Source organism: Oryctolagus cuniculus, chromosome 10 (assembly GCF_051225735.1).
Source record: "Oryctolagus cuniculus isolate XC-2025 breed Fujian yellow rabbit chromosome 10, ASM5122573v1, whole genome shotgun sequence".
Taxonomy (NCBI): Eukaryota; Metazoa; Chordata; class Mammalia; order Lagomorpha; family Leporidae; genus Oryctolagus; species Oryctolagus cuniculus.
This window is the reverse complement of record NC_142876.1, coordinates 109,471,235-109,496,567: the sequence shown is the minus strand read 5'-3', so window position 1 is coordinate 109,496,567 and position 25,333 is coordinate 109,471,235. Positions and strand designations below refer to the sequence as shown.

Here is a 25,333-nt window from a genome sequence, read left to right as displayed (position 1 = left end):
AAAACTTACTTTATTTATCTGAAAGAGTTACAGAGAGAGAAGGGGATAAACAGAGAAAGAGTTCTTGTATCCATTGGTTCCCTCCCCAGATGGCTGCAACGGCTGGGGCTGGGCCAGGCCAAAGCTAGGAACCCGAAGTTCTATCCCGGTCTCCCATGTGGGTGACAGGGGCCCAAGTACTTGGGCCATTCTCTGCTGCCTTCCCGGGCACATTAGCAGAGAGCTGGATTGGAAGCAGAGCTGGGACTTGAGCCGGTGCTCTGATATGGGATCCAGTGTCGCAGCTGGAGGCTTAACCTGCTGTGCCACATCGACAACCCTAAGTAAACATTTTTAAAAAGTTATTGACTTTCATTGTATTTGAAAGGCAGGAAGGCAAAGAGAGATCTTGCGTCTGTTGTTTCACTCAACAAACGCCTACAACACCCAGGGCAGAGTGAAGGCTTGGCCAGCCCAAAGCCAGGAGCCCAGAACTCCATTCAGGTCTCCTGTGTGGGTGTCAGGGACCCAAGTACTTGAGCCATCCCTGCTGCCTCCCTCGGTGTGCGTTAACAAGAAGCTGAATCAGAAACGGAGGAGCTGGGACTTGAACCAGGAACTCTGATAGGAATTGCAAGAGTCCCGAGCAGTGAGCCATCTTCCCGTGTTGTTCCTCGCCCAGGGCAGGAGCGGGAAGGAGGATCACTTTTAGTTTCCCAGGAGGGGCGTTACGTGCTGTGTCAGCCCACCTGCAGCAGATGATGCTACATGGAGGGTCTGTTTGATTCCCGTGACTTAGCACGAGGCCACCAAGGTCATGCAGGATGCCATAAACGAGTTCAGCGGCACGCCGGAGGAGATCCGCGTCACCATCGCCAACGCGGACCTGGCCCTGAGCAAGGGCAACGCGGACATGGCGTTGAGTATGCTGAGAAACATCACGCCCAAGCAGCCCTGCTACATGGAAGCCAAGGAGAAGATGGCCGACATCTACCTGCGCACCCACAAAGACAGGAGCCTCTACGTCGGCTGCTACCGGTGAGCCCCGCAGGCAGCGTGGGGAGAGCCTGTCCCGAGCGGTCCTGGGACCTTCAGCTCGGGTCTGCTGCATGTGTGTGTGGAGTGGGTTTGGTGAAAGCCTGGGCTCTCCCACGGGTTAGGATTTGAGCGCTGGGTCAGTGCGCCCGGCTCACAGGACACAGAATCGAATTGCCGCCCCCCGCCCGCGCTTCCCCTACCCCTTGCGTGGAAGCCTGTGGGCCTGGCACCCAGAGCAGATGCCAAGGAACTGTGAGGTCACAGGCTTCCACCCTGCCACTGGCTCTGCCTGACCTTGGAGTGCCAGGGACTCGGCTATGACCAGTGTCCGAGGTGGCTGCGGATGGAGAGCCATGGTCTCTACAGGACTGGTGCTGGAACCCTGAGGGTGCCTTCCCAGCGCTTCCTTCCACAAAATTTCATCTGGGCAGTTTCCGGAGGGTTGGGGGGTGCCGGGGATGAAGGGGCGTCTCGGTCCAGTGATCGGAGGCCTGTGGACGACAGGGGGCGTGGTCAGACTGGAGCTTCAGAAAGAGCAGCCTGGCCGCCTCCTAGGGAGGGCTAGGAAAGGGGAGGGGTGGGGATGGGAGGGACGCGGGGGTGGGGCTCCAGCCCTTGCCACAGGACAGTGAGGAAGGCCCAGCTCAGGGAGCCAGCACAGGGCCTCGCGCACTGGGTTTTCTGAGGTGTTGGATGACAGAGGCCGCTGGGAAGAGGAGGTTACAGACTCAGAGCGATGAGGGTGTCCAGTTGGCTCTCTGCAGCACACTAGTGTTGGTTTTATGGATAGGAAATCATAGTTACTGGGTGTGAACAGTGCACGGTAAAGTGAGGAGAGCATTACAGGAGAAGTAGGGGGTGTCGCTGGAGGAATTTATGTATGGGAGGGGGTTTCCATTTATCTTTTAAAACTTCTACGTGTATTTTTCAAAACTTAGTGCACATATAAAAATGCTGCATATTTCTGGGGTGCTGTGGCATGCTCTGCTGCATGGCAGTATGTGCAGATATACATCACGTGGTGGCCCATCAGGGGAAATACGTGCATCTCTGCAGATGTTTGCCACGTCTTTACAGTAAAGAAATCCTGACTCCTGTCTCCTAAGTAAAAAAGAGAAATGCACAGTAAATTATCTGTACTCACCCTACCGCATAGCATAACCCCAGGACTTCTTACTCCTGTCTAGCTGCAACCTAGTAGCCACCCATCGATCTGTCCTCACCCCTCCCTCCCTGCTTCTTGCCCCAGACCCTGGTAACCACCATTAGATTTTTAACTTCTGTAAGCTTTCGAGTTGGGGAGGGAAGGAGGAAAGGAGATATTCTTCTACCCACTGGTTCATTCCCCAAATGGCCAGCTGGGACTGGAATTGGGCCAGGCCCAAGCCAGGAGCTTCCTCCAGGTCTCCCATGTGGGTGCAGGGGCCCAAGTACTTGGGCCTCCTGCTGCTGCTTTCTCAGGTGCATTGTCAGGGACCTGGATCACAATTAGAGCTGTTGGGACTCGAACCGGGCCCCATATGGGCTGCTGATGCTGCAGACGGCAGCTTAAGCCGCTACGCCACAGTGCCAGCCCCTCGATTCCTCTTGCAGTGAGCTCTGTGAACACCTGCCTGGCCCCCACTCCAGCCTGCTGCTGGGCGATGCTTTCATGAGCATTCAGCAGGTGAGTGAAGGGCCTCACAGTCTCACCAAATGGCTCCCAGCCTCACTCCTCCCACAGGAGAGGAGAAAGACCCCCGGACATTTTCCCTACCAGCCCGAGAAGGCCCTGGAAGTCTACGAAGAGGCCTGTAGAAAGAACCCGCAGGACGCCTCCCTGGTCAGCAGGACCGGACAAGCGTACGTGAAGACACACCAGTACACCAAGGTCGGGCTGGGCCGGGGTGGGCCCCGGTGGTGGTGGGGGGCCAGCCCAGCAGAGGAGGTGGAGGAGGGCGCAGCAGTGGGGGGACTGGATGGGAGGAGCACGATGCCAGGCGCTTGGGGCAGCCCCGCACCCGAGGCCAGCACTTCCTGTTTGCACCAAGGCGGTTAACTACTACGAGGCCGCGCAGAAGATAAGTGGACAGGACTCCGTGCGCCGCCATCTGGCTGAGCTGCTCCTGAAGCTGAAGCAGTTCGGCAGAGCGGAGAAAGTTCTGAAGCAGGCCCTGGCACGCGGCGGCGGTGAGACGGCGTTCTAACCCGCCTCCAGCCCTCGGAGTGGGCGCGCCGTCCCACCGCCTGTGGTGGCCCAGCCCCGCCCACCTAGCCGGCCAAGCAGGGGCCGGGGGACACTGACGCGAGTTTGTGTTTAGCAGCCACAGACATCCCGTCCATGATGAAGGATGTTGAGTGCTTGCTTTTGCTGGCAAAAGTGTACAAGAGCCACAGGAAAGACGACGTCTTGGAAACTCTGAACAAGGTAATGGCCGGGTGGGCTGCAGCTCATCACCTGCCGGCTCCTGATGGGGGCTGCAGGTCTGGAAGGCTCCAGACCTCCTCTTCCGAAGAGGACCTGGGTTACACCTCTGACTTTCCACTTATTCTCCATGCTTGGTCTTCCAGTATCAGTGAGCCAGAGTGCTCTGGGCTGGGCTGGGCTGGGCTGGGGAGCACAGGAAGTGAGGCGGTGGTAATAATAGTGATAGCAACAATAGCTCCTGTGCGTTGAAAGCTCCACGCCAGGCTTTTTGCCTTCTTGCTTAGTTCACACTGCGACATTCCCATTGAACAGATGAGGCTCAAAGAGGTTAAGAAATCATGCCCAGCATCAGGTACCAGCAAGTGGGGGAGCTGAGGTCAGAGCTGGGTCTGGCTTGTCCAACCCACGTTCTTTCCACGCAGGGCTGCCCCTGACCCTGGAGCCCTTGGCATTCCTGACATACCTTCCTCACTTTGCCCACCCAAGGAGGTGTTGCTGGGCTGTGCTCAGGGGCGGCAGAGAGAGGCCCTCCTCCTGACGCCCTGGGATCATCTCTCCCTGCCTCCCACTGGCTTCCCATGCACACCCAGCTGCTGCAGCTTAACCCAGCATCCTCATGTCCTCTTGCTGCCTACTTACCTGATCATTTTCTGCCGTGGGTATTTGTGGGGCCGCCTAAGATTCCCAGCAAGGCAACACAAAAACGCAGCCCGTGTGGGGCACCTACCATGTGCTTGTTCTAGCCTGTAGGGAAACCAAAGCAAATGAGAGACAAGATGTGATGCAGGAGGAGGTAAACAGGTCAGTGTGATAGAATGTCTTGTTCAGCCCTTGCCTCTGCTCCTGCCCCCGGGGACATGCCAGCCTGCCTCCTGTGTACCCAGCAGGCGGCCTTGCCTGTCCAGAACAACCCACATTTGTCTAATTGAGTTGCACTTTCCAACACTGTGACTCAGGAAAAAAACCTTGGAATTTTCTCAAGTGGCATATCAAGCCCTGGGTTTGTTTGTTTATTTGAAAGAGTTACAAAGAGGCAGAGAGAGAGAGAGAGATCTTCCATCCATTGGTTCACTCCTTCCAAATGGCCACAACAGATGGAGCTGTGCCAATCTGAAGCCAGGAGCCAGGAGCTTCTTCCAGGTCTCCCATTGTGGTTCAGGGGTCCAAGCACTTGGGCCATCCTCTGCTGCTTTCCCAGGCCATAGCAGAGAGCTGGATCGGAAGTGGAGCAGCCGGGACTCGAACCGGCGCCCACATGCTATGCCGGCACTACTGGTGATTGCGTTTACTCACTACACCACAGTGTCGGCCCTGCCCTGGGGTTCTGATCCTGGCTTTGTTGGCTTTCCAAGGCCTTTGACTTCCAGTCTTGGATACTGAAGCGCATTCCTCTGGAGCAGCCGGAAGTGATGCCCGCCCAGAAGCAGCTGGCAGCCTCGATCTGCATCCAGTTTGGCGAGCACTACCTGGCAGAGAAGGAGTACACCAAGGCGGCGCGGTCTTACAAGGAGGCTCTCTCCTACTCTCCCGCGGACACCCAGGTGGCTGGCCCTCACAGCTAGGCCCTGTCCCTGCCGTGGGGCACAGTGCCTTGCCTCAGCAAGGCCTGTGCCTCACCTGCACAGGGGCCAGGTCCTTGCCGGCCCTGCCTGAGGAGCTGCCGGCAGAGGCCAGGGGAGGCCAACAGCAGCTCCTGGGGTGAGCATCCTGTTCCAGCTGACCCCGGCCCTCACCTATCGCAGCCCCTGAAGCAAGGCCGAGCAGGCTCACTCTGGACGGCTGTGTGGGGAAGGCGTTTTCGAAGGTCGTGTTAGTCTGACATTTCCAGGTGTCCCTGGGAAGGTGGGGGGCGGCGGGGGGATGATAGAGGTTGCGGCTGCCAGGGCTCAGCTTCCCGGGGTCATGGAGCCGTGAGGGAGGAGTGGTGTCAGATGAGGGGACAGTGGCTGGAAGTGCTTAGTGACAGATCATTCACTTTATATTCACTCCATAAACCGATACCTAACATGCACCGGGAACTTGTGCTAGGCCTTGGAGATACAGTGGGACAAGATGTGTTCGCTGCCCACAGGTGGCCCTGGGGCAGGGGCACCCAGATGAGCACATGGGGTGGTTCTAATGCCAGGAAGTGTCCTGACGCTGGAGGATGTGGATCTCAGGGTCTGGGGCCCAGATTGCTCCTGGAGGCTGAGCCAAGGCTCAAGGATGAGTATGGGTTGGGTGGTGGCACCCGTGGGGTGACTGGAGTTCTTACTGGGTGCAGGAACAGGAGGACCAGGGACATCATCCTGGGGAATTTTGAGGCACGGCCATTAGGATTGGGGTATGGGGAAATGAGCTGAGGACATTCCCGGGTTTGTCCCCAGTGTTCCCTGGGGAGTCTGTCACACCAGGCCTTCTCCCAGGTGATGCTGGAGCTGGCACGGATCCACCTGCTTCAGGGGAACCTGGATTTGTGCGAGCAGCACTGTGCCACCCTCCTGCAGATGGAGCAGGCCCACGAGACTGCTTCTGTGGTAGGAGACCCTGGAACCCCCTCGTCCCCGCTCCGCAGGGTCCCTGTGACCAGGTGCAGGCTGCTTGCCAGCCCTATGTCCTCACAAGCCTCGCTGACCCCTCTCCTAGGGGCTGTCAGACAGTGAAGACTCCAGGCTGCACCTGCTCTGCGCTACAGCCTGGAGAAGCAGGCTGGCCAGCAGGGGGCAGCAGCAACCTCCCGGGGCTGGTCTGAGGGGAAAGGGTGAGGTTGATTCACTCCAGGGGAAACCACACCCACCGTAGGTGAAGGCGAGGGCGGGACAGGTTCCTGCCTTTTTCCTCCCTGTCACCCAGACTTCTTGTGGGGTCCCTGCAGGGTGGGGTGAGCCTAAGTGGGGAGGCCGGCTCTGTAGGTTAAGGCCCCGCTGGGCTCTACATCTGGCCCCACCTTCCTTCACCCTTCCATTCTCAGCCCAGCCCCACCCCCCACATATCCCCTTCCCCAGGTGGAGCCCACCTTCTGGCCCGTCCTGTGGCGGCTGCCTTGCAGTCCTTTTTGATCTTCCCTTCTTCCCGCCCCCGCCCCCGCGTCCTCACACCCATCACGATGCTGTCAGCAGTCCCGCAGCCTTGTGTGTCTTCTGCTAGCTCTTGGCTGACCTGATGTTTAGAAAGCAGAAATACGAAGCAGCCATCAGTCTCTACCGCCAAGTCCTGGAGAAAACGCCAGGTAACTACTTCACTCAGCCTGTCGCGACTGCCCACACGGGTTCCCACCGAGCCAGGGCCGCTCTCCGGGAGAAGGGTGGGCCCTCTCCCCTCCTTCCTGACTGGGCAGAGGAAGCCCCTTCCTCTCTGATTGTTCCCAGAGAAGCAGGAAACTGATAAAGACCCAATGGAACGTGCCGGCCCTTCCCAGGTCCAAGGGGCCAGTTCCTGGTCCCAGGCACTTGGCACTGGACCCAGGACAGCCTGTGTGTCCCCGAGTCGCAGCCACCGGGCTTCGCCCAGTCCCCTGCTGAATGAAGTCCCAGCCTCCTGCAGGGAGCGAGAAGCTCCCCGGGCTGAGTAGCTCCATTCCCACTGAGGTTCAGGCTGGAGCCTGGCTGGCGCACAGCGCCGTGCTGCGTAGGTGTTAGCTGCTGTTCTGACTACGTGGAAGCATTATCGTTATTCATTCAGCACTGGAGACCAGCAGAAGCACAGCGGTGTTGCAGTGTCCCCTTGCTCACTCGGCCCACGTGGGCAAGCGTCTCCTGGGTCTTCCAAGGGACCCAGCACCCCCCTTCTTCTCTCCACAGGGGCCACGGGACCCCCATAGGGTTCAGCTATTGGCTCTCACAGCCTGGAGATTTCTGTTCTTGTTTCAGACAATTTTTCGGTATTGGATAAATTGATTGACCTGCTACGAAGAAGCGGCAAACTTGAAGACGCTCCTGCCTTCTTTGAGTTGGCCATGAGAGTGTCCAGCCGGATGCCTCTGGAGCCAGGGTTCAACTACTGCAGAGGCATCTACTGCTGGTGAGTTGGGGGCAGCTGTGTGCAGGGCAGACGAGGCTGTGGCTTAGCGGAAGGAAGCAGACAGCCTCTGGACGCGGAGCCCCGAGGCAAGTGATCCACCCCCCAGAGCGTCCCGGGTACTCCCCCTCTCCCTGATTCTTGGTGCTTCCTGCACTGCAGGCACAGAGGACAGCCCAACGAAGCCTTGAAGTTCCTAAACAAAGCGCGCAAGGACAGCACTTGGGGCCAGAGCGCCACCTGCTACATGGTACAAATCTGTCTGAACCCAGACAAGGAGATTATGGGTGGAGAGGCTTTGGAGAACCTGTCCGAGAGCAGGTAAGGGTCCGCGGGGAGCGAGCAGGGCCCCGGGGGAGACAGGGAGAGCCTTTGACCCCTGGGTCGAGGCCAGGTGAGGGCCACGTGGGCAGGCTGTGCGTCCCACGCCCCGCAGCACTGCCGACAGGAAGGAGTCGGAGCAGCACGGCTTGCGCACGGCCGTGAAGCTGCTGTTGGAGTTGTGCCCAAGCTCGGCCCTGGACCACACCCAGCTACGGCTGCTGCAGAACCTCTGCCTGCTGGCCACCCGGGAGAAAGCCAACATGGAGGCGGCGCTGAGCACCTTCATCGAGATAGCCCAGGCCGAGGTGCGGCAGCCGGCGGGGACGGGCAGGCGTTGGGGCAGGGGCCAAGGGGAGGGCCGAGGCGTGCCTACCTCCACTCCGCACCTCGTACACAGAGGGACAGCGTCCCCGCCCTGCTGGCCGTGGCGCAGGCCTACATGCTGCTGAAGCAGGTCCCCAAGGCGCGCACGCAGCTGAAGCGCCTGGCCAAGGCCCCCTGGGTGCTGCCCGAGGCCGAGGACCTGGAGAAGAGCTGGCTCCTGCTGGCTGACATCTACTGCCAGAGCGGCAAGTTCGACCTGGCCTCGGAGCTGCTGCGGCGCTGCGTGCAGTACAACAAGGCGAGGGGCTCCCTGGGTCGGGCCAGCTGGGCTGGGGGCAGGCTCCAGGGGCACCGGGAAGGCTGGAGGGCCTCAGGAATGGAGGAGACCCTGGGGAGGAACCCAGCAAGAAGAGTGGGAACAAGAGAGACACAGGGGTGACAGAGCAGGACGGGAACGGGTGACGGCGTGAGGCTGGAGGACGCACGTAGGGATCGTAGTGGGGGATGCGGAACACAAGGAGGGTGCAGGGCTTAGGACGGGCAGAGGGGCCTTCCGAGGTCACAGTGCAGTGCCAGCGGGAGCAGAGAGGACAGGAGGGCTGAGCTGAAGGGCTATGGGTGGGGAAGGGGGTATGCAGTTCACCCCCTGCAGGGTTGGGGTGCGCCTGGTTCCCTGAGCAGTTTGAGCAGACACAGCTCCCCACCATCGCCCCGTGCATCCGCCCGAGCCCCGCGGTGCCTTCCCCGCCACAAAGGCTCTGCTGGACTCTCCTTGCAGTCATGCAGCAAGGCCTACGAGTACCTGGGCTTCATCATGGAGAAGGAGCAGTCCTACAAAGACGCGGCCACCAATTACGAGCTGGCCTGGAAGTACAGCCATCACGCCAGCCCCGCCATCGGTAAGGCGGCTTGCCATGGTGCACGCAGGGTGCTGGGGAGCGGGGGAAGGTGGGCACCAGCCCCCCACCAGGGCCCTGGCCTCCAGGCCTCTCTACCCTGGTGGTGGTGGGAACCAGAGGGGTTCTCGGGTCATCAGGGTACCACCTTCTCCACTCCCCCTGCTCCTGGACAGGATTCAAACTCGCTTTCAACTACTTGAAGGACAAGAAATTTGTGGAGGCCATTGAGATCTGCCACAGAGTAAGCCCCCCACAGCAGCTGGGAGGGCCTGGGGTGGGGCGGGGCACCCCGCCTGGCGCTGCCCACCCGGTTCTGTCTCTCTCAGGTCCTCGCGGAGTACCCCAACTACCCGAAGATCAGAGAAGAGATTCTGGTGAAGGCGCAAGTCTCCCTGAAGCCCTAGCTGCGGTCAGGCGGAGGCTTTGTGCAGGGGTGGGCGGCGGGGCGGCCGAGAAAGGGGAATGCGGACAATGACATATGCTTCCCCACTTCCAAACCATGTGTGATTTATTCTGAATCACGCCTCACCTAGCTTAAGGGGCATCCCGAAGCTTCGCGTTCTGGAAGCACAGGAAGTCCTGTGGCTCTGAGGAGGAAGGACCTCAGCTGGCTTAGCATGTGCAGGGCTCGTCTGGCACCTGCACCACAGACTCTGGGGCGCCCTGCCTGCCGTGAGGGTGTGGCGGTTAACACGCGCCCTGCAGAGGGTTCTCCCTCGGGGCTTCCCTGTCCTGGGCGGTCCTCAGCGTCCTGGAGCTAGGAAAGCGGGGAGACTGCTCTCCCTGCCACGCTGCCCACCGGGCCCGCCCTGGCAGTGGGCCCAGGCTGCCGCGGGCAGAGGGCCCAGATAGCAAGACCAGCTGCACGAGGCCCCCACAGCCGAGGTTGCAAGGGCCATTGTCCCACCCTGTCTGTACAGTCTGTCCCTTCCCCCCAAGTCTCAGCTGGCTCCTGCTGGTCCCCACCAGTTTGGGTAACTCTGATAGCCCTTGCCTGGCACAGGGAGACACGTGCCAAAGAAAAACCGTGCCCACTTCAGCTTTCGCAGAAGACCTAGGCCAACTAACCCTCCTCCAGAAACCCTGTGGAGATGAATAATGCCCATTGTAACTGGCGAAGGGTGACAGAGGTCACCTTTGCTGTGTCCCAACACTGCTCTTCCTGTTTTTCAGGACGGCAGCAATGGGCCTGCGTGGCCTCAGGGAAAGGAACTCAGGAGGCCTGGGATCTTCCCACGTGACCTCCCCGATTCCCTCCCCTTCCCCAGTCTCCACGCCTGGCAGGACGTTAGACGGAGTCTGTTTCCCAAATCGTGGTACAGGTCTCCCAGCGACAGATGGCAGGCGTTCTAAAGTTTAGTAACTGTGGGTTCATACATCATTATTTTTTACATTTTTTTACTTGAGAGAAAGAGAGCACCCCCGCTTCTACTTGTTCACTCCCTGGGCCAGGCCAAAGCCAGGAGCTAGGAACTGGGAACTGGGAACTGAGTCCAGCTCTCCCACATGGGTGGCAGGGACCCAACTACTTGAGCCATCACTTGCTGTCTCCCAGGGTCTACATTAGCAGGAAGCGGAAATCAACCAGAGCTGGGGATTGAACCCAGATACCCAGGTACTTAGCCAGTAGGCTAAGTGTCTGCTATATATCATTTTTATGCAACAGAAAAAAACAAACAAACAAAAAAAACAGCTCATAAATTCACGGGTGCTGGTAGAGAGCCTTTAAGTGGTGTAATTGATTTAAAGAAAAATACGTAGCACGGGTAGAACTTTACAGGTACGGCAGTGTTTTCAAGAGAAGTTGTCCTGTGACTCAGGTTTGGGAGCAGCAAATCAGCTGGGGTCCCTTCTACCTGGTGGCTGCCAGGCCTTGTTTTTCAAGCATCATGCTGACTGCGGCACGGCTCCTGGTGAGTCGGCGACCAGGAATGTTTGCCGCACGTTAGGCCATCCTTCCTATGAGCTGCTTCACAGCCCAGTGTTGTTGGGACAGGGTTGTTGCTAGAACTGTCTACGTGTAGAGAGGACGCCACTGTACACGGATTGTGCATTAATCAGGTTTGTGTTGCCGTAAAACCAACGGTGTCTCTCTTCACACACACACACACACACACACACAGCCTAAAATTGACCCTGTGGCCCTAGATGGGAGTAGGCAGGCCTCAGAGCAGTTCTTGGCTGAGCCTGGGGGAGCAGGGATGGCAGCAAGATACTGGAGCCACTGTTGAGCTGCCACCCAGAGCCCTGGGAGAGACCCGGCTTTTGGATCCTGTGCGCTGAAGCAATCTCTACTAAGGGTGGGCAGGGGCCAGTAAAGAGGAGAGACAACTGGGGGCCCCAGGGTTCTGTACCTGAGCTCTTACATCTTTGACTAAGGTAGTTACAAGGGACATGCTGCCCCCACCGCAGGCCAGACTCTAAACCCCAAGGTCTCAGATGGCCCCCCCTTTTTTTTTTTTTTTTAAGATTTATTTATTTATTTGAAAGAGTTACACAGAGAGGAAAGGCAGAGAGAGAGGTCTTCCATCTGCTTATTCACTCCCCAGTTGGCCGCAACAGCTGGTGTTGCACTCATCAGAAGCCAGGAGCCCCTTCCGGGTCTCCCACACAGGTGTAGGGGCCCAAGCACTTGGGCCATCTTCCACTGCTTTCCCAGGCCACAGCAGAGCTGGATTGGAACCGCTGCCCATATGGGATGGCACCCATCAGGCCAGGGCACTAACCCACTGTGCCACAGCACCAGCCCCTGAATGGCCACTGTTGATGGCCATGGGGTCTTTCATGTCTGTGTGTGTTTGGAGGTAAGGAGGATGGCACGGACAAAGAGGGATTAAACCTGTAGAAAACGAGAGGCAGAGACATGAAGAGAATGCAGGGGCTTGTGGATCCAGGCATTCTTGTAAGCATGTTGCATCCCTGAAACGAACAAAGCGGTGAACAGTATCATTCACACATGGAGGAAGCCCAGGCACAGAGCAGGTAACTAACTTGCCTGTCATTGCACTAGGAAGTGGAAGAGCTCAGATTTGAACCCACGTTCTGGGTCTGTGCATGCTGAGTGAGCCCAGCACAGACCAACCAAGGCAGATTAGGAGGGGCTCCTTCAGTGACCCCCCTACCACCAGCACTGTGCGAATCTCATCCTAAGTGGGAGGGAGGTCGACCATTCTCCTCCTCAGGCTCCCAGACCCAGGCTCCCCAGGGCAGGGTGCAGCCTGCTGCTCTGGCCCACAGCCCAGCCGAGCTCTGGGGACAGGTCCAACAGGTCTAGCTGGTGCAGATGGATGAGGCTCTGCAGCTTCCGGTGCTTCAGTCCCCAGGGACCACAGCGGCTGAGCCCACTGCCAGGGCAGGTCTCCACCAGCCACAGGTGGGTGACTTCACCTTCAGAGCCAGGCCCTAGCTAGGAGGGCACCTTCATTCATCCCCAGCCCCACTGCTGCCCCAAGCAGCCACTGGAGAGGAGTGGGTTAATCCACAGGCGAAACTGCTCCATGTGCCAGGCCAGCCTTAGCTGGCTTCCTGCCTCTCAGATTGACTGGTCTGACTGAAAGGTGGCCTGATGTGCCAGGTACCCTTAACACAGCCTCAGCGTACACACTTGCCCCGCAGGGCATGCCTTCCCCCCTCCCCCCCCACCCTTGCACCCACCTGCATCCCCCATCCCACAAATGCAGACCACACCATTAAAAATAGAGCCTCTTTATTGGTACCTGCAAGCTCAGGTACAAGGTGTTCCCACAAGCACACAGGCTGGCAAGGCCTCCTGGGCAAGGGGGCAGGCCCAGAGACTTGGGTTTCTTGGCACAGACACACAGAGAAATGAATAAATTACAGTCTGACACTCGGAGACAATATAGAAATTATGCAAAATTCATCAGCAGAAGTCCTAAGGAGCCACCACCCACCACCTGGGCGCATGGCACAGGCAGGTGGGCCAGGATGGAGCAGGGTGCCCGGGAAGCCGAGATCGTGGGTCCATGGCTCGCTTTGCGCTCCAAGGCAAGCTCCTCACCCTCTCTGGGTCGCCCACTCCCCCCTCCTACATCACAGGCAGGGAATAAAGGGTGTGGCCTTTAGGGAGTAGGGACTCAGGGCAGCTGGCAGGAAGCAGAGGACTGGGTGGGGCAGAAGGGAGTTTTGGTCAGCCCAGCCCCCACCTGCTCCACCATGCAGGAGCCAGGCGGCTGACGCATGATCCTGGGGCTCCAATTCACACCTGATCTGCAAAGCCCAGGCAGGGGCAAGGTCCAGGGCTAAAAGGCAAAGGGGACTCGGGGTTGGTACCCACCCCTGCCCCTGCCCCAAGCCGCCTCAGTCTAATAAATTATGGAAATAAATTATAGTCTTCACAGTCCAGAGGATTTAGCCACCCAAGGGTCTATGGTGCAGGGTGGCAGAAGAAGCCGCCAGAATGGCGAACTGCAGCCTGGTCTCGGGGCTAAGGAACCTCATCCGGAGACCACAGAGGGGTCTGCCTGCCAAGCTCCAAGGGAGCGTCACCTTCTTCCCAGCCTGCACTGCGGAGGCGGAAGAGCGCTGTGTGAGTGTGGGGAAGTCCCCTCCCCCACCCTCCTTCAGCACAGGAAAGTTAAAAAAAATTTAAATAAATAAATCCAGAGTGTTGCATAAAAACCAGGGGTGCCCACATAGCACCTCAGGGCTGAACCAGTCCACCAGAGCCCGTTACCTACAGACCTTGGTGGGGGAGGTCCCCCCACGTTACAGAACAGCAGCGATAGGGCTCTGGGGGCTGGGCCAAAGGCACCCCCCGAAGTCCTCACACCAGCACAGGCTCCATCAGAGGCGCCGGGGCAGCATCCTCAAAGGGGCTGTCCGCCAGGGGCGTGAGGGCTTCGGCCGCAGGCTCGGACAAACCCATGAGCGACTCCAGGAAGCAGGTGCTGATGTCCCCTGGTGGAGAGAGGCTGGGTAAGGGGAGGTGGGGTGCCTCGAGGTTGTCCAGGCTGTCAGAAACCTTGTGGGAGGTGTAGTGAGGTCCCAGGCTATAATCTGGCAGCGCCTGGAGCAGCTCAAAGGAGTCGCAGGAAGACAAGCTGAGTTCCACCGAGCTGCTCTGGGCAGCATCCATGCCGGCCGGCTCTGCCGTGCCAGCAAGGCTGCCTTCCCTCAGCCCCTCCAGGCCGCTGTTCAGGAAGCAGCTGGCGTCCAGGTTGGCGTTTTCATCCAGGATGCCTGACGTGAGGCTACAGCCAGCGTAGCTGTGGGTCCAGCTGGCCAGGCCACCGGGGTCACCAGTACCGAAGATGTCAGCCGGGTGGAAGCAGCTGAGGTTGTCCAGGTGCCCCACCCCACCTTCCTCCTCCTCTTCATCCTCCCCTCCGAAGTCAGAGTCACTGAAACTCAGGATCCGTGCCAGGCTGTCGTCATCCACGCCAGGCTGGAAGCCAGGGCCAGGCAGGCTCGGGTGGGCGGGCCGGTCAGCGGCCTCACTGGTGCCGGACGCCGTGGAGGAATCGGTCATGTCGCTGCTGCAACTGTTATCTCCCAGTTCGCTGCTCGCCGGGGGTTTAGCCAGTGGAAAAGAGGGCACCAGGGCCTGGTCGTCAGGGCGGGGTGGGCTGCCCTGGGTGGGGGCCTCCACCTCCCCAAGGCTCTCGGCCCCTTGCTCCAGCTGCAGACGGGTGAGCGTGTGGATGAAGTGGGTCTGGACTCGTGCCTGGTTGAATTCCACACGGCCCTTGGGGTTCTCACAGCCCTCCTTGCAGCAGCCACAGGGGAATGCCGTGTGGTCCATCTGTGGAGAGAGCAGAGCTGCGGGTGAGGCCTCCACAGAGCACAAAGACATCCCCAGGCCCAGGCTCCCCACCCCAGCTCGGTCCTCGCACCTGGCACTTGATGCCCGCCAGGCTGCAGCTGCAGGTCTCAGGGTCACAAACCCTGTCACAGTGACAGCCACAGTCCTCTCGGGACTGGCGCAGGGCTTGCAGCTCCCGCTTCTCCTCCCGATCGATCCTGCGCACGCCCGCGGCACGCAGCAGAGCACGCCGTCGCCGGGCTGGGTAAGGCTGGAGGCAGCTCACTTCTTCCAGCCGGCCGCTAGCCACGGCCACGGCCAAGTCCTCCTCCACAGAGGCATCATCGATGCTGTCCACGGTGAGCGGAGGGCCCGCCTCTGCCGCCTCGGGTACGCCGGCCGCCGAAAGCTGCATGGACAGAAGAGGGGGGTGTGAGGGGCACTGGTGCCCAACAAAGGTTCCCCAAGTGCTCAGCCCCTGTGCTGGGCACTGTGGCTACAGCAGAAAGCCAGCCAGCCAGGCACCCTGCCCTAGGTAAGTTCATGTCCTTCCACCGATCACAGGCAAGCCAAGCCCTCTCTCCTAGCTAGACAGACGGGCCCCCACCGACCCCACCACATCACATCAACCCTACATCGCCCTCTCCAGTAAGGGCAGATTCAGGCACTAAGCCCCTCCCACCCCGGCCCCTGCACTTGCTCTGAGCCCTTACATGCCTCCCCTCTGCAGATAACCTAGGCAGCCAATCAGTGGATCCATGGCCTGTTTCCTACATAGACCAGGAGCCAATCAATCAGCAGCCACTCCTGCCCCTCCCCACGCAAGGCCGGGGCGCAGGCCACGGAGAGGGGTCTCCCTACCTTCCACCGCAGCACCTCCAGCTTCTCCTCCTTCAAGCGCTGCCGCAGCTTCTCACGCCGCGCCCGGGCCTGCTCCTGGGTAAACTCAGCCAAGGAGAAGCGGCGGCAGGCGCTATGGCGAGGGGCCATGCCCAGGGTACAGCCGCCACGGCCAGGCACGCTGGTGAAGCCCTGGCACCGGGGGAAGTAGAAGACGGTAATGCCATCAAAGGCCACGCGGCCAGGGCGCTTCCGGGGAGTCCGCTTCAGGATGGACAGGGCTGGAAGGCAGGAAGGGAAAAGCGGAAGGTTAGTTTGCGAAGCCAGCACCACGAAAAGCTGCCTCCCTTCTCCCCCACCCTGAGAGAGAGACGGATCTGAACTGAGGAGCCAGCCTAGGGCTGAGGCTGGTACAACAGAACACCACACCCACATCAACACTCGGTTACTGGAATTTGCCAGCTCAGATGGAAGTACTTAGAGGATGAAACATCTGCCCATCTTCAGCCATTCATTGGTCCCTTGTCCAGCTTTTACAGTTATTGATTTGTAGGAGCTCTTTATATATGACATGAGAGACAATAATTATCATTTAACTTATCTGCAAAAATATTTTGGTCTTTCTGTTCAGGGCATTTTACAAAATAATTTTTAACATTTATTAAATAAAAAATACAATCTTTTCCTTTATAGTATCTGTTTTGCGGCGAGACCTTCCCTTGAAGAGTAAGCTGTGAATTGGTATAGTTCTTGGCTCTGGGCTTTGGCCTGGCCCAGCCCCAGCCATTGTGGCCATCTGGAGAATTAACCAATAGATGGAAGATCTCTTTCTCTGTTTCTCCCTCTCTCTCTGTAACTCTTTCAAATAAATAAATAAATCTCTGGGAAAACAAAATCGAAAACAAAACTATACTGGTTTTAAGGTATGAGGAGGTCTTGAAAAAAACTGCACAGATTTAAAAAATGTGTGCAGCAAAATACACTTATCTTTCAATTTCATTTTCTACAACCTCTTTGAAATTCCCTTATATAACACAGTTGTATGTAGACAGTGGCTACAAAGGTAAACAGATTATCTGTGATATTAAAACTTAATGGCGGCTGGCGCCGCGGCTCACTAGGCTAATCCTCCACCTTGCGGCGCCGGCACACCAGGTTCTAGTCCCGGTCGGGGCACCGGATTCTGTCCCGGTTGCCCCTCTTCCAGGCCAGCTCTCTGCTGTGGCCAGGGAGTGCAGTGGAGGATGGCCCAAGTACTTGGGCCCTATAACCCACATGGGAGACCAGGAGAAGCACCTGGCTCCTGCCATCAGATCAGCGCGGTGCACCGACCACAGTGCGCCGGCCGCAGCGGCCATTGGAGGGTGAACCAACGGCAAAAGGAAGACCTTTCTCTCTGTCTCTCTCTCACTGTCCACTCTGCCTGTCAAACAACAACAACAACAACTTAATGGCGGAGTGGAGTGGGCAGCGTTGAGGCCCAGCAGATTAAGCCACCACTTGCAATGCCGGCATCCCATACTAGAGCGCCAGTTGAGTCCTGCCTGCTGTGCTTCCAATCCAGCTCCCTGCCGATGCACCTGGGAAAGCAGTGGCTGACGGCCCAGGTACTTGGATCCCTGCCACCCACGTGGTAGACAGGGATGGAGTTCCTGGCTCTTGGCTTCAGCCTAGTCTAGTCCTGGTTGTTGTGGCCATTTGGAGAGTGAATCAACAAATAGAGGATCTTTCTCTCTCCCCCTCTTTCTGTCACTCAGCCTTTTGAACAAATACATAAATCTTAAATAAAAATAAAAAACTTTATGGGCAGAAGTGATTATGGAAAAATATATCTGAAAAAGCTCTCAGGGCTTGGGGGTGGGGGTCAATGAAAATAAAGTTGAGAGACTCCGCTTGCCATCTTTGCCAGTTTGGAATCGGAATTACACAAGCAACCAGACGAGGCTGCAGAGCACTCTGACAGGTGAGGGCCTGGCTTGGCAGCTCCCAGGCAAGGCGTGTGGGGTGTGGGACGCCAGCGGTTCAGGCTGTAGGAAGGCAGGGTGCACGCTGGAGAAACGAAACTGGAACAGAAAGGGCCCAGCGGGAAGGCCCAAAGGGCCACTCTGAGCAGCTGCATCCTGTACATCATTACTCCCAAGACCAAAGGTCAAGCTGGCCCAGGAGCCTTGGAATAGTGGGCACTGGGTGACAAGGTGGGAGCCAGAGTGGGCTACCTGGGGACCTAACTTCCGGAGGCCAACACAGTCTGGCCAGGGCCTTTTAACATCATCTTTCAAGAAGCAAAGGAGTGCACTAGGGCTCCCGGGGGAGAGAGGACTCACGGGTGAAACTCCGGGGGCCACGGCAGTCCCGGTCAGGCTGGGGTGTCTGGTCCCAGGGGCCCTCCTCATCCGAGTACCAGGCAGGGGGGTCTGAGGAGCTCGGGGAGCAGGAGCGGGAGTGGCAGCCGGAGGAGGAGGAGGAGCACAAGGAGGAGGAATCCTCATCCAGCTGGTCAAACTTCCTCTTCAGCAGCCCAGACATGGTGGTGCAGGGTGTGCCCTGGGGTCTGGGGACAGGCAGCCTGGAACAGAAACAAGAGCTGTAAGTGGGGGGAACCATGGGGAGGAGGTGGGCTCTCAGCCAGACTCGTGGTTCCTCCCACTCCCATCCTCCCAGCCCCACCCTGTAGCTCCTAGGGGATGGGGCACACGACCAGCACCTCCTCTCTGCAAACTCACGTGCATGTTCAAGTCCACATCCTGGTGCTCCCAAACGCCCACCACCTCTGCCCAAAGCCCACCTAGGAAGCCGCCAGGCACCCTCCCCGCTGCCTCCCACAACCCCCCACCCCCACCCCAGCACACACACACTTGCATCCACACCAGCAGGAGCAGGAGGCAGACAGACCACCAGATGGACTGACAGCCCTGGGCCAGGCCTCCCTCATTCCCCGACAGGAATCCTGGGGGCTGACTCACCGGCTGGGTGATTCACACAGCTCGCATCTGTGTGCCTTTGTGTGTGAGGCCGTCTGCGCCCCACAGTCCCTCTTACGGTGGCTCTGCCTCCTCCGCCTCCTGCACACCCACACACAGACGCGCCCTGCTGCACACACGGGGTCGGCTGCAGGCCCTTGCTCCAACGCCTGGCTGACCAGGCACTCTGGGAACAGGCTGGCTTCCACCCCAGCCCCCGGCCCCCGGCCCGGCCTGAGGACTCTGCCGAGCCCCTCCTCTGACTTTCCCCTAGAAAGCCCCGCCGCGAAGGAGAGAAGTCTCATGCCTCCCGGCCTGGCTGTGTGACCTGAGCAGCTCATCTCGCCCGAGTGTTTAAAAATGCACCAAGTGCTCCAACATCTGACCCTGCCAGTACGCATGAACATCCCATGGGAATCATTTTTTCCCTTGGAAAGAACTCAAATAGTGCAATGACTCCCTACCTTAGCTGCCCACGCTAGCTCACGTCCCCCGTCTCTCCTGTCCGCAGCTCTGTGCCATGGGGCCTGAGTCTCCCCTGTGAGGAGCAGAGACTCCCACAGCCAGCTTGGGTGGGGGGCATCTGGGGCTCCTTCCCTTCAATGCTCCAGCTGACAACAGTCCCTCCCAAAGCCGGGGAACCCCCAGGAGTCCGCGCCATGGGCTCAGCACAGACACCTCGCCTCTGTTGCCAGGTCCTGCTGCACTCTGGGCTGGGCCCCGGGGGAGGTCAGCAGGAGGAAGGGGAAAGGAAGCCAAGGCTGGCAGGGCTGGGGAGCCCCTCCCCCACTGCCATCACAGGAAATGAGAGAGAACAGGAAAAACCTACCAGAAGGCTGTCTGTCTCCTGTTCCTCTACTCAGGTGTCCTCTCCAAACCCCTTCCTCTTCTCTCAGGCTTCCCCTGAAGCCTGGAGGGTGTGCTGCCAACTGATTACCTGCAGCCTCCCTCGGACAGGCACAAGAGAGACAAGACAGTCTCCCTCCCTGGCTGATCCCCCACCCTGGCCTGGGGGAAGAGCGTGCACAGGTGTTTCCGGGGGTTTCTAGCAGTTGTTTCTCAGGCGTGGCAACCCCCCTCCTCCAGGGTCAAACCACAAACACAAACAATCCAGCTCCCAGCTGACATGCAGCTCTCCCAGGAGAAGCGGGACTTACAACCCAGAGCCACGCACACATATGCACACGTGAACCAACCACAGACACTCAGGCACACACACGTGGACAAACAGCCCCCACACATCCTGTCCCTGCACAGTTGTAAGGGGAGATCCCATCCCTTCGCAAATTCGGGGTGCTGCTACACGGCACAGAATGCCTCCCTAATCCCACTCCAGAGCCCGACACCCCTTGGGACCAACTGCCTCTTGCTATCTCCCCCAGGCTGTCCCCTAGAAACAAAATTCCGCAGGCCCCAAATCGAACCCCTTGTCTCCGTTCCCCACCCCCCACGCCATCTGTTCCTCTTCCTGTGTTCCCTATCTTAGTAACAGCACTGCCACCCACCCAGTTACTCAAGCCAGAAACCTGCAGTCATCCTCCACCCCCTCCCCCCTCTCCCTCCATCTACACCGAAGCACCCAGCCCTGGGAGTTCACCCAAAGTGGTTTAATCCACAGTGCACCAGGCACACACTCAGGAAGGCCACGGAGGCTCCTGGTGTGAGGTTAAGCACCTTGGCTGCAGAGCCAGACTGCCTCCCTCGGAACCCCGGCTCCACTATTAACTGGCTGGGCAGTCCTGGGCAAGTTCCCTAATCTCTCTATTTCTCTGGGTCTTTGTCTTATAACCTCTTAGGGTTGGGAAGTTTACAGGACCCGATACGTGTCAATTCCCTAAACAGCACCAAGTGCTCAGTGCATGAATTACCCTACACCGTAAAAAGACAGACACCCAGATGAATCTCACAGACATCGTGCTGAGCCGAAGCAGCCAGACACAAAATACATGCAAATGACGTTCAAGAGAAGGCAAGACCGCCAGTAGATGATGGCACAAGTCAAACAGAGGTTCCCACGGGGAGGGTCAGCAGGGACTATTCCAGGGAATGATCATCAGGCGGTGGCTACGTGGGCGTCTGGAACTGCATGAACACTCCTCTGACTGTACACCCAAGATTCACAAACTTCAAGCATTCCAATTAATTTAAAAAGTGCGCTCTCCTTATCAAGTCTGCTCCCACTGCCATGAGCCAGAATGAACACAGCAAACCTCTTATCTGCCCACTACCCCCTTGCTTAAACCACTCTGAAAGTCCCCTAGGGAGGCTCACTAACAGGACCAGGTCCAGAATTCCCAGAGGCTGAAGGTCTGGCCACTGCTTCCTCCCCCAGCCTCCACGTGGGACTCTCCCCACCCCCTCCATACCCAGCTGAACTTGCAGTTCCTCTCCTGTCCCCACTCCCCCTCCTGCCCTTGCACAAGCTGGATCAACCCGGCCTCATTCCCTTCCAGAATTTCCTCCAAAGGGGCCCCCTGAACCTCCTAGTCCTTCTTCCTGCGTCTCTGGGCTCCTGCTATGGACTGAGTATTTGGTTGTAGCCCAAATGTGTGCTGGAATTTGGAGGTGGGGCCCTTGGGAGGTAAGTAGATCCTTAATGAGATTACTGCTCTGGTAAGAGACACAGCAAGACCACGACTTTGCCAGCTCAGCAGCTTGATCTCCAAAGCAGAGAGACCTACGTCCCCTTTGTCTAGAAGACCCCTCAATCGCAGCAGGCCCAACAGACTGAGACGGGCCCCCCCACAGGCCTTGGATGGCCGCGTATGGCCTCGTCAGAGCCCTTCGCTGACCATCCTGCAGCGGCCTCCCTTCCGGTCACTGACAACAGGCTGCAGGACCTCTGCCTGGCTGTCAAGAGCCTGCGGCATGGAGAAGCACCTGGCGACGTCAGAGGAAGGCAGGCTGGCCCCACACATGTCTCCATGCCTATGAAGCCCAAGGGAGACCTCCTGCTCTTGGCACTGCAAACGAGGCGGGGGGGGGTGGGTGGGGTCACACGCCAGTTTCCCAGCATGTGCAGAGGCTCGGGGCAAGGATGGGGCTCAAAAGGAGCAGCTTGGAGGGGAGCAGGGGGTGCTCAAGGCAGGCATCTTAGGGGCTCCCTGTCCCCCCAGAGCAAACAGAGGGAGAGCTTGAGGGCAGGGCAGGGAGACACTGGTTCTGGGTCGCAGGGATGTGCCCCTAAGGAGAACGTAAGGAGAAGGGGTTGTAGCTTCCAAGGCCGCAGAAAGGGGCACAGGACTGCAGGGTCCGGTGAGAACGCCCTCTCAGGGCAGGTGCAGGCTGGGACTGAATGAGAAGGAACCCCCCTCCCCCACCCCCGCTGCTCCTTTTCAGGGAGGGAGGTGGGAGGGGGAGCCTGGTGTTCCTCTGTCGCACCTGGAAATCCACAGGTGGAGAGCGGCAGAGGCAGAAGAGCAAGGCAGAAGAAAGAACGAAAGATAGTGAAACAGTCCAAGAAAAGTGTCAGACAGTGAGTCACAGGATGGGGGCGGGGCCCTCCGCAGCCACCCAGGAGTCAGGATCTGACCGGGGCACTGTTCCCAGGGGGTGTGTGGCCCCCTCCGAGGTCCTGGTGGAGGAGAGAAAGGCCATTTCCAGGAGCTGGCTCAGACAGAAATGCCACACCCCCACGCGCCTGGAGACAGGCTCTGAATCAGAGAGCACCAGGCCTCTTCCGGGATCTGAGAACCCGGCAGCCCTCCTGCCACTACGCACGCACGGGCACCGGACAGCGACTGGCCCAGGGGACGCGTCCCAGCCCCGCAGCCACAACCCTCCACACACTCAGGCCATACTGCCAGGCAAAGGCCCCCTCACCCGGCATCAGGTGCTGCCTGGGGACAGGGAGGGCATCAGGCCCCTCAGGAGTCACGGAACCCTGTGCCCACCCTGTGCCCACCTCAGCGGTGCCACCAAAGCCCCAGCTCCCAGGCACAGCTGGCACCCGGGAGGGGACACCTTTAGCTGCCTCTATTCCCCTTCTAGGAATCCAAAGAATGTATCCTTTAACAGAGCCCCAGGGCTGCGCCTACGCCCCCTCCCCTCCAATACCTGGGGGGGGGGGTGTCACACAACCCCAGGCCCTAAGCAACTACTTCCTGGGAAAAGGGAGAGGCACCTCTGGCCCCCACTGGGGAAAAAAAAAAAAAACAGCTGCCCAGAGACAGCAGACAGGAAGCCTGGGCACACCCCTCCCCCACCCATCCCTCTAAAAGTGATCTCGGGGAGGGGACAGTTCCTCAGCCTTGGCCTCCAGGGCCTGGCACTGGGGAGGTGCCAAATATTTGCTGGCAACAGGAGGCAGCTGCTCCATGCTAGGAAAACTACACCTGACAGTGACTGCATCCTCCATCTAGGGAAGGTTCCTGCACCCTCATTCATTCACTCATTCATTCATTCCTCAAATAGGTACTGAGCTCCTGTGCGGTGCGGGCACCCGGGCACACAGGGAGCAAGACCTACACAAATGCTGCCCCCTCAAGTCCAGCGTGGAGTGGAGAGGGCCAGGCCAGAGAGGGTGGGGCGCAAGGCTATGGGAGGACAGGATGTAGGCAGAGTTACAGGCAGGGGGCCGCAGAGTGGGTGAGGGGCTGGAGGACCCAGAACCGAGTCCTAGAGGGGGAGGGGTGGCCGGAGAAGGGGCTGAGCCGGGGTCACAGGGCAGCCTTTAGCCTGAGGGCACGGGAGGCCACCCTAGGGCTTAAGCAAGGCGTGACGATACCAGATTTGCATTTTTAAAAGATGGCTCAGCACTGGGGCTGGAGGGGGTGTGATCAGTTGGCCGGCCAGGTGAGATGACAAGACGAGGACTTGGGGAGAAAGAGGGTGGATTTGGGGAGCACGGGATGAGAGGACGAAGGGCAGGGCTGTCCGAGATCTGGGGGCGGTGATGAGTAAGTCTCCAGAGGCCCGCCAGACTTCGGGGTGGGGGGGTAGCAGGAGCCGGGGAGGGATTCCCCCCCCCCCGCCCCGCTGCGGGGCCGAGCCAGGGAGCGCGGTGACTAAGTAAGTGTGTGACTGTCGCTGCGGTGTGGGCATCTCCGCAAGTGCGTGAGGGTGCCAGGACTCCCAGAGAGGGGAAACTGAGGGCGGCAGGAGCGCGTGGGAGGGAGCCTACGTGTGCCCGCGGGTGGCCGGTGTGACTGCGCCCCGTGACTCAGAGCGGTGGCCTCCGCGTGTGACGGCGACCGACTGACAAACAGGTGAGCGCACGACACAATCGCCCTCCCCCCCGGGGGTCCGTGACTCACCGCGCCTCGCCGCGCGCTCATCCTCCGCCCGCCGGGGGCGCCCGGCACACGCCGCAGCCCCGGCGCGGCGCCCAAGGAGGAAGGCGCAAATGTCACCTGCTGCGGCCACGCGAGGAACTTCTAAAAAGTTCTCAGGCAACTGGGTCAAAAGGAAACTCGGCCGCAGGCGCGCGCACCCCCGCTACCCCACCGCTCACCCCGAGCTCGGGCTGCGGGGACACCGACGGAGACCGGGCACGGCGAGGGGGAGGGGTGCGGGAAACTCGCGGCGCCCGGCCCCGGCCCCCCGACCCAGACCCCGGCCCCGGCCCCGGCCGCGGCGCGTCTCCGGCCGAGCCGGGTAGCCCAGGTCCCCCGGGCCCGCTCAGGGTGCGAGGCAGCGACTGGCAAGCGGCAGCGTCTCCCCCCTCCCCGGGCGCGGGACGCCCCCTCCTCGAAGACCTGCCCGGCCGAGCTCGGGTCCCCACCGCGCTCACCTGCGTTCACCCGGGCGGCTCGCCAAGGACACCGACTGGACCCGCGTTCTCCCGCCGCGGACGACTCCCCGGCGCCGCGGCTCCGCGCGCGCTCCGGCCGGCAGCCGTCGGTCAAGCCGTCCGCGGCTCTGCGCGTCCGGCGGCGGCGGCGGCGGCGGGAGACTGGCTGCGCGGGGCCCCGCCCGCAGCTCCGCCCCCCTCGTCAGTGGAAAACTCCGGGGCTCGCAGCGCTGACGCACGCCGGGCCTCCCGCCAGGCCGCCCGCGGCCCCGCCCCGGAGGCGCCGCCCCCTCCCCCGCCCGGAGCCCGGCGCTGCGGCCGCGGGGCCGCCCTGCGGACTCTGACCCCGCCTCGGCGGCCTCCCGGCCGGGCCCCGCGCGGCTCCCGGCTCGGCCCGCCGCCCCTTTCGCGGATGTGCAGACTGAGGCCGGGAGCCCTGCAGCGGCCCCCGGGGCGGCGAGGCCCCCCCCCCACCCCGGCCTTGGCCTTTACCCCGCCGGGGCGAATTGATTGTGTAGCCCCTTCCAGACGTTCCTGCCCCGCCGTCCCCATGCCCACTCCCAGGTTCGCGGGGACAGGACCCAGAAGAACGTGGGTAGGGAGAGAGGGAGGAGGTCACCCACGGGCCTGGCCGTCGGCCGCTGCAGAGGCCCTGAATTCGGGGTTCTTGGAACCAACCGGCTCCCCCCCTTAAAATGGCCCAGCGCCTTCTCTGCGCGTCTCCTGGCCTGGGCCGGCCCTGCTACGCCGGGAAAAGTGTGCATGCCCCCCTACCCCACTCGCGGCAGTCGAGTCGAACCCTTGAAGCCCACCCGTCTTCCCGCCACTTCACACCTGCGCTGCAGCCGCTCCAGCTCTCGCTCGGCTTCCCGAAATCCCAGCGACTTGTAAAGGACTCAGCTTGCAGTTGCCTCCTCCGGGAAGCCCTCCTGGGAGCCCGACACCCCCACCCCCACCCCCCCGGGGCTGCGCCCGCTGCACGCTGAGCTCTGGTGCGCTCCTGGATGCATCCTGTCAGCGCTTCGCCCAGCCCTCAGGATTCCATTCTGCCCCGCTCGGCGCGCCCTGCCCTCA

At 59.9% G+C, this 25,333-nt stretch overlaps 2 protein-coding genes across 6 annotated transcripts in view; one reads left to right on the top strand and one right to left on the bottom strand.

Moving 5' to 3' along the window:
• TTC21A (tetratricopeptide repeat domain 21A) overlaps positions 1 to 9,464 on the top strand; it is a 35,463-nt gene extending 25,999 nt beyond the window's left edge. The window contains exons 15-29 of one of the 3 annotated variants that reach the window (XM_051852632.3): positions 779 to 1,017; positions 2,611 to 2,683; positions 2,777 to 2,887; positions 3,048 to 3,186; positions 3,321 to 3,424; positions 4,777 to 4,965; positions 5,830 to 5,940; positions 6,551 to 6,632; positions 7,273 to 7,423; positions 7,583 to 7,741; positions 7,857 to 8,049; positions 8,142 to 8,366; positions 8,847 to 8,967; positions 9,141 to 9,208; positions 9,294 to 9,464. In XM_051852632.3, coding sequence (XP_051708592.3) covers positions 779 to 1,017; positions 2,611 to 2,683; positions 2,777 to 2,887; positions 3,048 to 3,186; positions 3,321 to 3,424; positions 4,777 to 4,965; positions 5,830 to 5,940; positions 6,551 to 6,632; positions 7,273 to 7,423; positions 7,583 to 7,741; positions 7,857 to 8,049; positions 8,142 to 8,366; positions 8,847 to 8,967; positions 9,141 to 9,208; positions 9,294 to 9,371 — 2,043 coding nt within the window. In that variant the 3' untranslated portion in view covers positions 9,372 to 9,464. Of the gene's footprint in view, positions 1 to 778; positions 1,018 to 2,610; positions 2,684 to 2,776; positions 2,888 to 3,047; positions 3,187 to 3,317; positions 3,425 to 4,776; positions 4,966 to 5,829; positions 5,941 to 6,550; positions 6,633 to 7,272; positions 7,424 to 7,582; positions 7,742 to 7,856; positions 8,050 to 8,141; positions 8,367 to 8,846; positions 8,968 to 9,140; positions 9,209 to 9,293 lie in introns of all 3 variants that reach the window. The other 2 variants (XM_051852631.3, XM_070051005.2) reach the window with 2 other exon arrangements.
• Positions 9,465 to 12,656: 3,192 nt separating this feature from the next.
• CSRNP1 (cysteine and serine rich nuclear protein 1) lies at positions 12,657 to 25,118 on the bottom strand. Of its 3 annotated transcripts, none has more exons than XM_089306538.1 (5): positions 25,094 to 25,118; positions 17,893 to 18,134; positions 15,590 to 15,849; positions 14,820 to 15,137; positions 12,657 to 14,728 (listed from the first exon to the last, which is right to left on the bottom strand). In XM_089306538.1, the coding sequence occupies exons 2-5, from the start codon at positions 18,092 to 18,094 to the stop codon at positions 13,751 to 13,753; spliced, it is 1,758 nt and encodes a 585-aa protein (XP_089162664.1). In that variant the 5' UTR covers positions 18,095 to 18,134; positions 25,094 to 25,118; the 3' UTR covers positions 12,657 to 13,750. The 3 variants fall into 3 exon arrangements, with proteins under 3 accessions (XP_089162664.1, XP_051708623.3, XP_089162663.1); XM_051852663.3 differs by lacking the exon at positions 25,094 to 25,118 and adding an exon at positions 24,260 to 24,430; XM_089306537.1 differs by lacking the exon at positions 25,094 to 25,118 and adding an exon at positions 19,358 to 19,496.
• Between the last annotated feature and the right edge of the window lie 215 nt (positions 25,119 to 25,333).

Coding starts and splice junctions, on each gene's coding strand:
- CSRNP1 (XM_089306538.1), bottom strand. CDS start 18,094: ATGTCTGGGCTGCTGAAGAGGAAGTTTGACCAGCTGGATGAGGATTCC. Junction 15,850..17,892: donor TGGCCCCCGGAGTTTCACCC/GTGAGTCCTCTC, acceptor CCTGCCTTCCAG/CCCTGTCCATCCTGAAGCGG. Junction 15,138..15,589: donor TGGAGGTGCTGCGGTGGAAG/GTAGGGAGACCC, acceptor CTGTCCATGCAG/CTTTCGGCGGCCGGCGTACC.